General features: G+C 40.8%; 1 protein-coding gene across 2 annotated transcripts in view; it reads right to left on the reverse strand.

Moving 5' to 3' along the window:
* The window catches only part of ANO4 (anoctamin 4), a 153,035-nt gene that overhangs the window by 68,675 nt on the left and 71,889 nt on the right, over positions 1–12,471 (reverse strand). For both annotated transcript variants that reach the window (XM_075274615.1, XM_075274617.1), the window contains 3 exons: positions 7,850–8,050; positions 5,620–5,756; positions 179–343 (listed from right to left, as the gene is read on the reverse strand). In XM_075274615.1, coding sequence (XP_075130716.1) covers positions 179–343; positions 5,620–5,756; positions 7,850–8,050 — 503 coding nt within the window. The remainder of the gene's footprint in view (positions 1–178; positions 344–5,619; positions 5,757–7,849; positions 8,051–12,471) is intronic.

Consider the following 12,471-nt stretch of genomic DNA (forward strand, 5'->3'; position numbering starts at 1 on the left):
AGTATAAGAAGCTTCCTGCATATTTACTCCTTTGCTCCCTAAGATTGAAGGAGTGACCACTATCTCTTCCCTTTATAGTTATGCTCCTACAATAACACATATAATAGGGGCCAACTAGAATTCTATATTTATTACATAAAAGAATATATCAATAAATATTAGAAAATACCAAAGTTACCTCTTTCTCCATCTGCAATCCTTCTGCCCTAATATTCCTCTCAAAAATTTCTCTTTTCTCTGAGTGGATGCTTGATTTTCTGTACACCAGAATGTAGTCAATACGACATTTCCCGTCATTGAAAAACAGCCCATTTGTTCTGTTTTTCTCCGGCATGCTAGGAATCTGAAAAAGAACCATAAAGAACGATCTAAAGATATTGATTTATGTACAGCCTATTGCTATATCAAATTGTGATGTACGTAAGGAAGATTGGACAGTCAGTGAAATCTAAAGCAGAAAGATGGCCTATTAGGTGTTTGGATGGTTTAGTAAGGCATCAGTCTCTTAACCAAAAATTCCACTTAGCCTTCAGACATTTTTCCAGCTTATGTCTTACCCTTAGCATCCCTATAGAGTGATGCATGTGTTGTTCAGTCAACTCTTTGAAAAAATATTCCCTGTTCTGGATCATATTTATTCATAAGGAAAAGTAGGAACATCATAACTTCACCTTGTGCAATTTATGAAGAACTATAAAAATTTCTGCACTGCATTCCTCAAACAAAGTAAGGTTATGTACTCATGGAGGAATATGGAGAGAATTTTGAGGTAGTCTTCTGCCCCAAGACCTGATCCAAAACATCCCCATGGAACCTATGGCAGAAAGCCAAGGCTGAACCTCAGGTTCTTGGTATAGGTTTACACGTTAGACTAGCCTTATACAATAGGCTAACACCACATACCTCAGATTCAGTGGACAGTTTGCAATGGAAACCACTGAAGACAATGGGAGGCAGATTAGGGAAAGGAAAGTGGAAAGTTCAGTACCAGGCGAATTTGTGTATACACAGTTAACTTAGTAAACTTGTGTAAAAATGAGGGGAATAACGTGACCTTCTTAATGTGGACAGCAAGACGGACCCCATTGATCAAACACTGATGGCTTATTCCAAGAATAGGCCATCAATGATAAAATCTTGGAGAACTCATTTACAGCAACCAGAGGTGTAACTTAAAACTTCTGACCCCCAATGTAAAGTTGTAATGGGGCAACTACCTACCTACCATTTAGAATTGTGGTATATTTTAAGTGGCAGAGTCCAGGGTCCAGAAGCAACTGACTCCTAGTATATCTTCTCTTCTCAACATATGTGTGCCTACGTCTGTAATATATTACTGTGTATTATCCTGTATCTGTATTACTATGCTTCTGTAACATGCTGAAATTTCCCCACTGTGGGACTATTAATGGATTATCTTATCTTATCTTATAGAGCCGTGCATGAAGGGTCTGCAAAACAGGGGTCCCATGTTCTTAGACTAGATGAGGGTCCTTGAGGAATATGGCATAACCCAAATAGAAATACCCCATTGAGCCCGATTGTTTAATTGTGATTTTCATAACTACTAGCAAGAACATAACAGTGACTGACAAAACTCAGGAGTGCATATCTCGTGGCTTGTTGACTGGCAGCCATGATCCATACAAGTAAACTGCACAGAAATGTTTCATAACATAGCAGAAGATTGCTTTATGACTTTCAAATGACATTATTTGGATGACATAACAATGCACTGATTTGCAAGAAAAGAAAACTGAATTTCATGGAAACATCAGAGTCAAAAAGTCCAAAGTAAAGTAAATGTATCTGCTAAAAATGACCAAGGATATAGTTAAGCTATGCACTGACCAATACCTCATCTGTATTGCATCTTCAAAGTGCTTTGAAGTTCACCTTCCAGAATGTAGTTCGGCTTTCATTGTTCAACACCCTTTAAGATGCTCAACAATAAGTATAAGCCGGCGGATTCCCTAAAATATCTGCGCTCTGTACTCGTACGAGAAAATACGCAGAAGCTCAAAGTGATGTGGAAATAATGAGCAGAGTCTCAAAAAGATCATATTCCTCAGATTTCTTTCTAAGATTTGAGGATTAGAAGCTAAATGGAAGGTAAAGGAAGAATCATCTTGTGAATGTGGCACTGCATACATGTCTGGAGATGTATGAAGAAATAAAATGGAAACGCTCTCAAGGTTTCCTGTTTAACTGTATCTTATTCCTGGCAATGTACCGCCTTAGGGTAACATGTAAGCTGCCTAGAAAACATTGCAAAGCTGGAAGTGAAGACAAAGGGGCCTGACAGCTGCAGTGTAAACTATGTCAGACCCTATCATTTAGAATTGTGATGTTAAAGTGAATTAATGCAGATTAATTGTATGGCGGCACTATGCAAAAAGCTCTGCTGACAAGTCTGTGTTAGAAAATACTTGCATTGTTCATAAGGTAACAATTCTGGAAGATCTTCTGTACGAGAAATGGCTGTTTCTAATTGTAAATAGGACATGTCTGTTCATACTCAGTGTATCAAGCTGTGTGAATACACACTATTGATACAGGATAGGGCGAGCTCACACCTGCACCCGGTCTCCACTTTCGGGTTTCCGTATCTGCCGAGAGAAACTGGACAGGAGACTGAAACCCAGCGGTCAGTTTTCAAACCCATTCACTTGAATGGCGCTCACGGGCGCTCACTTTGCAAACCCATTCAAGTGAATGGGTTTGAAAACTGACCGCTGGGTTTTCTTCTCCTGTCCAATTTGTCTCGAAAGAAGACAGAAACCCGAAAGCGGTGACCGGGCGCAAGTATGAATCCGCTCATATAGTTACACCCTGCCGCCAATTTATTCATAAGTTTTTAGTAAAAATATCAGAGAAAAAATGCAAAGATATAAGAAAAAGTGCACCAGAATTATTATTATGTGAGTATAGGTGTGTTCTAATACACACAAGTGAGGATAGCTACAAGTGGTCTTTAACCCGTTTCCAAAATTTGTCATACTGTACATGGTAGATGGTGGGTCTTTTTTTTTTTTTTTTTCGACATTAAATTTTTATTAAGGATTTTCCAAGGGTTTAACAAAAGGGGAGGGGGGGAGAGGAAAGGCAGGGGAAGATCAGGGAAACAATGGGAAAGAGCAGGGGAAAAAGGGGTCAGGAAAGGGAAACAGGGGGAAGGGGAGGCGGACTCTGACGCAGCAGAGTTACAATGAACAATGCATTTCAGATAATTAGAGAAATAAAGAAGAAAAATGCAACAAGAACCATAATGTGTTGTAAAAGCATAACAGAAGGAACAGCAATCCCCAACACTAAAGTACTAACTGAGGTTATGCGAGCACCAGAAAGGTAATTGACAAGAAAGAATTCCAGAAATAGGCAGGCATCATACAGGCGAGGAAGGGAAAAGAGCACGAAAGTCAGCAGAGTAATAGAACATGTTCCACAGTAGCCAGGTCTGATGGTGAAGTCGGTCATTAGGGCGAAGCATTGCCAGCATGTCCTCCATTGTGCGGATATGGAGGAACTCCCTAAGCCAGGAAAGGAGCGTGGGGGGGGACTGGGACTTCCACAGTCTCGGGATGACCGAACGCGCAGCTACCAACATAAACCCCAAAAGCTTGCGAATAGGTTTCCGGAATTTACGATAGAAAAGAGAAAGGAGCAGAGGGGCCGGATCATCTTCTAAAGCAACACCTGTCACCTGAAAAATAACCCCTCTCACACTATCCCAGAAAGGGCGAAGAAGGGGACATCCCCACCAGATGTGAGCCATCGTGCCGCGATCGGTGAGACATCTCCAACACCTATCAGAGGTGGTTGGAAAGATGGCGTGGAGCAGAGTCGGAACCCTGTACCACCTAGAGAGGATTTTATAATTTGTCTCCTGAGACTTGCAGAAAATGGAGAACTTATGACACATCTCAAAGGCTGACGACCACACACCCGGCGGGAACACCACCCCCAGCTCCCTCTCCCAGCCCCCCACGAATGGTGGTAAGCCACTCTCCGAACCCTCTAACAGAAAATTGTACAGAAGAGAGACCGTATGTTCCGGTCGAGAAGCAGAGAGGCAAAGGCGTTCTAAAGGCAGAAGCGGTTTATGGACATCCTGCGACCGCTTCAAGGATAAATAAAAATGGGATAGTTGGGAACAGTGCCAATGGGCAGTTACTGAGTCCGGTCTGGGGGCTAAAGCCAACAACTCCGAGCGGGGAAGGAGAGTAGAGGCAGAGGAAACATGCGTGAGCCGGAGGAGAGGATGGACAGGGGGGCGATCCAGAAAGGAGGAATTAAACGCCGCTGGAAAGTCGGGGTTGCCCGAGACTGGAGTCAGAGGGCCGTCATTCTGGAAGAGCAAACGCATACCACTATAGATTCGACACACACCCATAGTCTGACTCGCTACGAACGGGAGCAAATAGGGCTTACAGTCCGTCCAAAATTTCCTGTGGAGCCAAGGGAGCGCCGTGAGCGGTATAGGGCTCAAAGACTCTTCTAAGGCAACCCAGAGCTTAGAGCGGGACGAATGGTGCCAGTCAAGAATACGCGTAGCGACTGCCGCAAGGTAATACTTAGAGCAGTCAGGCACCGCCAGGCCTCCTTTCTTTTTGGGCCGAGACAGAGTATTCCGAGCAATGCGAGGGGGTTTAGAAGACCAAATAAACTTACAAAAAGTCTGTTTAACCACTGTGAAAAAAGATGCTGGGAGAATACAGGGGACCGTTTGGAAAGATGGTGGGTCTTTTAACAAGTCATTGGCTTAGCAGCTGAGCCAATGAGCCAATGCCATAGCCATTGGTGACTGTTGTTTTCTACATCAGATAGTCCGCCAGCACTGTATGGACATTAATAGTCTAAGATTCTGTTGTCAATTGAGACCATGGGATCTGAGACGCATTTTGCAGTAGTGGGCTGCTTTCAGAGACTGAATTGCCGTTCTGCAGCGAGATGGCAGGACCTATTCAGTTGCTATGGCACCCTTGAGCCTTCTGAACATTGAGGCCTGACATTATAAAGTTCCTATTATGCCTGCCGTTACCAAAATAAAGTTGAACAAAGATATATTAAAAAAAAAAACTATAATAATTTTTTCACAATTCCACCTCATTAATAATTTTTTCCAGCCTCCCAATATATTTTATGGAATATTACATGCTGACGTTAGAAATACATTCAGCAAGATACTGTCTGAAAAAATACAACTTGTCTGGCAAAAAACAAGCCCTTGTACAGTTAACTGAATGGAAGAATAAAAAAGGGTACGACCTTGAATGGCACAGAGTAAAAGAGGAACAAAAGCAAAAACGGAAAATGGATGTGTCAGAAAGGGGTTCCCTAGTACTAAAAAATGATGGCATAATGCTGAAAGGATATCAAAGCATTATAGATCATAATCCATGTGTAGTGTGTAATATAATGATGTACTAGGTCCCCTAGAACAACTGTAAACAGAATCCCTCCCCCATTTTCTGATGCAGCACAAAGCCTAATGTACAGCCCATGTACGGTATATTATGGTTACATATTCCACAACCCTGTAAACAGACAGTATTGATTCCCATCCATTCCTGTCTCCCACAGCTATTTATAATACTCTTTAGTAACTGAACTTCTTACCTCTCCTTCTGCATCTAATCTGCTGACTTCGTCTGACATACTTGTCAAATTACCAGCATGCAGCAGAGAGTCATCGTCTTTGGAGGGACTATTTGCAGCTTCCAAGTCATCAAAGAATATATTTATGTCCTTAACACCTAGAAAAAAACGTAGAACGATTGTAGTACATACATGGAACCAGACGCATGACCTCAGAATATTAGCGCTTGCTCTCAACCAGGAAACCATTTTCTTAGGTATTCTTTCATACAGATTGGAGTCAAGTTTTACGAGCCAATACTGCTTTCACACTGATACATGGGATGTATTTGTAGAATTTATTTTGCAGGTTTTAACCTTAATCTTATTCATTAAAAGCACATTGTCATTAATATCTAACTCTACTTTTCTAGGTAAATAACCCTTTCCTGCAATATAACCGCCCCTTCCCCACATGTAAATGATGTTACCTGCAATAGCAATGGTTAATGTGCCAATTATATATATTGTCCGTAGATATATACAGTATGCATATATGCAGTACTGTGCAAATGTTTTAGGCAGATGTTCAAAAATTCTGCAATATCAGAATGATTTAAAAAAAATAAATAAAAACATTAATAATTTATTAAAATGAATGATCAAAAGAGAAATCGAAATCAAGTCAATATTTGATGTGAAGGACTTTGCCTTCAAAGCAGCATCAACTCTTCTAGGTGCACTAATTCAATGACTTTGTCAGGCGTGCAAGCTGCACTCTTCTCTACGCATGATTCGTGCGGACACTGTATGGAAAACACGCAGACCCCATTATAGCCTATGGGGTCCATGTGGTTTCTTAGCTAACCTCTTTTTAATGTATTTGGTATTCCGTTCAGGGGGTCCCCAAGCGGACTCCCTGAATGGAATACAGAATTTAGATGTGAACCGGGCCTCAGATGTGCGATTATCTGATTATACAGGTGGTAATGCTCATCATTGTCATATGTAGGTTGAAACCCAGTCTGAAAATGAACCAGAAACAGCTGTGTAGGAGGCTACACAACAAACTCTGCTACAAAGGTGACGTTGGGAAAGACAGTTTTATATGACAGTTTCAGGTCATATACTACTGCGACCACCCCGGGAGAACCGTGCAGGAAGGTCACCGTGACAATCCACCTTCCTGCACGGTTCTCCCGGGTTGGTCACACTACATCAACAGGACACTCGGGAAGGTCTCTCTCAGAAAAGGTTTTAGAGAAGACTAGGGTATCAACATGTGCAGTTCAAGCTCTTTTGAGTCACCAAGAAATGGTGTTGTGGAGTATACAGGCAATGGTCAGCCAAGGAATTTTGGATGACATCAGATGAAAGACACATCAGTCCTACCTCCCTTCGAAATCAGAAGATGTCCTGTACTGCCATCAGCTCAGAACTGGGAGAAACTTATAGACCCCAGGTACACACGTCTACTGTTTTTAAGTCTGTCCAAAAGTGATCTTCATAGAAGAATTGGAGCCAAAAAGCCATACCTTCAACTTGGAAACAGGGCCAAGTAACTCAACTATTTGGGAAAAATAATAAGGGCAGAAAAGTGGGAGCAGGTGCTTTGGATGATGAGTCAAAATTTTAAGTATTTGGCAGTAACAGATGACAGTTTGTTCCCTGAGGTGCTGGAGAGCAGTACTATGAGTGTCTGCAGGCACCAGTGAAGCCTGGGGAAGGTTCCTTGCAAGTTTGGGGCTTCACGTCAGGAAATGAAGTTGGTGATTCGGTTTGGATTAATGGTGACCCCAATTCACAGAAATACAAGCAGATACATAACCAGCTTGCAGTACCATCAGGAAGACATATGATTGGCCTTAAATTAATTCTATACTAGGGCAACAACCTCAAACATACAGCCAATGCTACTAAGAGATATCTTCAGCATAAAGAACAAGGAGTCCTGCAAGTGAAGATATGGCTCTTGTATAGCACTTATCTCAACATCACCGAGTCTGTCTGGGATTACCTGAAGAGGCAGAAGGATTTGAACAAGCCTACATCCACAGAAGATCTGTGGTTAGTTCTCAAGGATGTTTGGAACAACCTCCCTGCCAAGTTCCTTCAAAACCTGTGTGCAAGCATACCTAGAATTGATTCTGCAGTAATTTTTCACAGTACTATATGTATATATTCACATATAAGGAGTATGTCCCATAATGGCTCCTTACATTAACCCATTATCAGTAGTTATACCGTCAGTGTTCAAAAAGAGATTGTCTACCTGGATAATGAATCTCTGTATTTCCATTTGAGAGCGCACACTTGCCAGAAGATGAAGCCTCCATTCTTATCGCCCTTCTGAGGGGAGGCAGAGAGGAATGTCTAACCACTATGTGATCGTTCGGTACAGGATTATTCGCCACACTTTTCCTCTGGTGAATCTGCAGCTGATTTTTAGACCCATGAATGGATATACTTATTCCTAAAAAGAAAACAATATATTGTTAATAATGTGACATGGGCATTTTTGAGGACTATATTAGACCATATATGATTTTATTACAGTAGAATCACCCTTTTCTATGTGATTAAAACAATTCAACCCATATTAGCTGGGTGTTAGGCAATGCTCAAATTTCTGCTAGGACAACGTTCCAGATGGGTTGTATGACTGATCCTAATGTCATTGACACCATTGTAACTCAGCAGGAACTATCATGTGCATTATGAAGAAAGAATATGACCCCCTTTTCTTTCCACCTATATTAGTTTGCTAGATACCCCATTCCAAAACCATAGGCTTTAATATCGACTTTGAACCCTTCTTCTACTACTAGAATTTGTGCCCATTCAGCTAAACAAGCATTTGTGAGGTCAGGCCCTTATGTAGGGTCAGAGGGTCTGTATTCCAATCAGAGTTCCAATTCATCCTAAAGGTGTTCTATGGGATTGAGGTCAAGGTTGTGTGCAGGCCACCCAAACTCCTCCATTCAAACTCGAGACATGTCTATATGAGCTAGCTTTGTGCACAGGAGCACAGTCCTCCTATGTTCACATACTGTCATGGCTTCCTGTGCAACTTATGTTAGATGAAAGCAGTGTCGAAGGGAGCAGTTCCTCTTAAAGAGGACCTTTCATGTCCTCAGGCACATGCGGTTTTATATACCGCTAGAAAGACGATAGTGCGCTGAATTCAGTGCAGTGTCAGCTTTCCTGTTATGTGCCCCGGTGGAAGAGCTATTGGTGCATTTACTGATAGATCTTCACTGTCAGAAGGGCGATCCTGACAGTCTACCTGGAAACGCCCCTCCTGACAGTACTGTATGTAGTGCCATACTGCAATGATGCTGAGCAATGAGGAACGCACCCCCCCCCATCCTGACAGTACTCGTCCATAGACTAGTACTGGGGGGCAATCCTCACTGCTCAAGGTCATGCTTGGGCGGTAAGGAATGCCCCCTCTGACAGTAGAGCGCTACGGACAGACTGTCAGGAGGGGCGCTCCCAGCTAGACTATCAGAAACATCCTTCTGACAGTGCAGAGCTATCAATAAATGCACCGATAGCTCTTCCCCCGGGGCACATAACGGGAAAGCCGACAGTGCGCTGAATTCATTGCACTGTTGGCTTTCTAGTGGTATATAAAACTGCATGTACCCAAAGACATGAAAGATCCTCTTTAAACAAGTCTTATTTTACTTGCTGAAACCACAGTTAGCAGCAATTTCGTAGAGGGCTTTATATTGCTCCGCACTTCCATTGCCCGGATATCTACAATTAATGCCTGCACAGCAGCACAATGAGCTGAGTCCACAACAAGGTTCTAATAGAGATTTACTGAGCATTATAAACTGTTTTGTTATGCTGATGTAAGACTTCCAGTTAGCCTTGACCAGCCATATATTTACTGAGCCAGTAAATATATTGATTTCTTTCATTATAAGTGACTGATTTAGTCAGTTTCCTTGAAAGGAGGCGTGCTAGAATTAGGGAGTTTTAAGATTCTCTTTTAGCAAGCCAGTTTAAGGTCTCATAAAGGGCTCTCTGCTTATGAGCCATGAGAAAGAAGAAAATAAATGGCCATTTTGGCTACTTAGAAGCTGCAATAACAATAATTCCTGCAGTATTTCAGATGCAGTTTTTGATGCCAAAACCCAGGAGTAGCTACAAAGAGGAGAAGGAGTATCTCTTGTCCTCTATACATTCTCTCCTATTGTCATCCACCTGACTTTGCATTAAAAAACCTGAACATTTAAACATAGCCTAAATATCTTTTCTTCTTTATCAATGGAGTCTCTATAATACAGTTATAAACATGACTTATATCTGTTGGGGTTTCATTGTCGTTTTGTCAAGAAGAATGGAGCTGTATGCGGTCCTATTCCTCTTGTCAAATATGACAGAATATGGAATAGTATTCACAGATGAGCCTCCTACACAAATGTGAACAAAACCTTGCACAGTACTGGAAATGTCTATATACACTGCTGTGTACCACCATGTTTAAGTAGTTCTATTCACAGCTTAGAAATGGATACAATTATATCCAGTCTAGGAAACCCTAGACACAAATATACTGTATCATCACCATCACAATCTCTCTACAACTTCCAAGATGGCTATGGGATTATTGTAGGGATGGACGATTATGAACTGAAGTAAAATCACAAATTCACAGAAATAAATAGAGGACAAAAGATACCTAAGATTTCACTTTTATTAAACTCTTTAAAATAAGAGGAAATTGTAAATAAATTCTCTTTAGACTGCTAAGCAAACCCAATAGAGGGCTATAGTGAAAAAAACTAATCCACCGACTCTATAGATAGAAAATAATCTGCAGTTGTCCAACGCAGATACGTGTTCCCCAACCAAACACTACAAAAAGTCCCACATGATGTCAGATTTCCACTACTAATCTTTAAGAAGCTGACTCAACCGCCTCATGTTAAAAACCATGCACATATAAGAAACACTATCCCAATTGATACGTCAAAAAACCTATAAGAGCCCTCACCTCTTCCTTGACCATGAGACTACTGGCCTAATACCACGCCGACAGGACTCAGAGGAGATAAGGCTCAAAGTAATGGGAAATCCAATGATTCAAATATAGTGCTATGGCACAAATAACTGGCTATCGTTCCATAAAAGAACTGGGCAGTCACATAGTAAATGAGGTTGGATGAAGACATTGGTCCATCAAATCCAACCTTTTCTTGTTGCAAAGCAAATTACTACAACAGGAAAGGGAAATATATAAGAATTACTTATACTTTTCCCTTCTACTCAATCCACTCCAGTGAATGGAGCAGAAGGAAGAAGTATAAGAGCCACTCTTATATTTGCCATTCCTACCGTAGCCTAGGTTTGTCTAACAAAACACATGATGCAAAATTTGCATTTGCTTTCCTGCAACATGGGGCCTTAGCGTTAAAGTTACTGCACATGTTGCATATTGCAGTGCATGCAGTATAACACAGTGCCAATTGTATACATATATTGCAGATTTTTTTTCCAGGCGTAAAATAACCAGATAGATTGTGAAGTCGTGGCCTGTCAATTGCTGCAGATTATCATTGCAGATTCTACTCTTTGCAATGCATATAAGGAAATCTGCAACAAAATCTGCATGTACCATTACTGAATTTGCCATAGAGTAACTGTAGCTTTACAGTGAAATAAGAATGCAAATCGATATCAAATGTTATTCCTTTAGTACTGGCATAGTAAGAGTATCTCCATGATAGACAATATTAGTAACCACATATGTATTTAAGATAATAACGCAAAGAAGCATTCTGTATTTTCTATGACTATACAGTAAGAGCATAAGATTTGTGTATCAAAGCTACATCCCCAGCCATGAGTAGAAGAGGTTGTTTTTCTTTTACTATGTCCTCTGTTATGTGTCCTCCTACGGCATGCTGAGCTAAATAGGGGCCCTGCGGTCAGATTTTACCTCTTGAATGCGGCAGTGGTCCACTAAAATCAATAAATGCCCATTGTTTTCAATAAGCGACCTAAGCGGTAAGCGAAGGATTTTCCCCAGCAGCAGGTTCTCTTGAGATCAACTTGACTCCGACAGACTTTAAAATCTAAGGCTAAAAAGTATTTGTATGATATTGTGATAGAAGAAAACAGTATATCCACTAAAGCCGCATGTGCTTATGGCTGGAATGTTTCCTTGTTAGATTCTATTTCCTTTTCAATACGTTGTTGTGTATGAGACTCAGACTATAGATATTGGGGCAGATTCATCAAACCGACTACTTGCAATTTCTGAGCCAATTATGGGCATTATTAGGGCATTATATATATGCCCTGATGTTTTAATTGTCTCACAGAAATCCCAAAGTCTATTAAAAATGGGCATATTCTTAATTATTTTATTATTATTCTAAATTTCTATTTATTGACATAGGACTGTTAAATCCCATCACACAATAAATCAGTTCCCTTGCTATGCTATAAAAGTTTCCTTTCTATTGTGGAATGTAGCATTGCCATATAAGTTACTGTACAGTAGATAAGAGATGGGTTCACAATAGCATATTTGTTGTGGAATTTCTATTGTACAATCAAAGTACAGTCCAATGCCAGTGAACTGTATATAGTTGCATGTAGCACATACTGGCAGACACACAAGGACTAGTATATCCGAAAATTGGCGCTTCGCATTGTAAAAATGTGTTAAGTTGTTATTCCGATGATCACATTTCATTGACTCCTAAATTCAAGGCTAGTGTACTTTGCAATTTTTAATATTTAACACTTTCTGTTCTAGCTATCACTCTGTAGAGATGTCAGAAAGCAGGTATGATAAGAAAACGTGATATGTACAGTATAAGTAAATTATAAAGGGGAGTATCGTTTTTTTGGTTACTGTAACACGTTTAATAC

The sequence above is a fragment of the Leptodactylus fuscus genome, chromosome 5 (genome assembly GCF_031893055.1).
Source record: "Leptodactylus fuscus isolate aLepFus1 chromosome 5, aLepFus1.hap2, whole genome shotgun sequence".
Taxonomy (NCBI): domain Eukaryota; kingdom Metazoa; phylum Chordata; class Amphibia; order Anura; family Leptodactylidae; genus Leptodactylus; species Leptodactylus fuscus.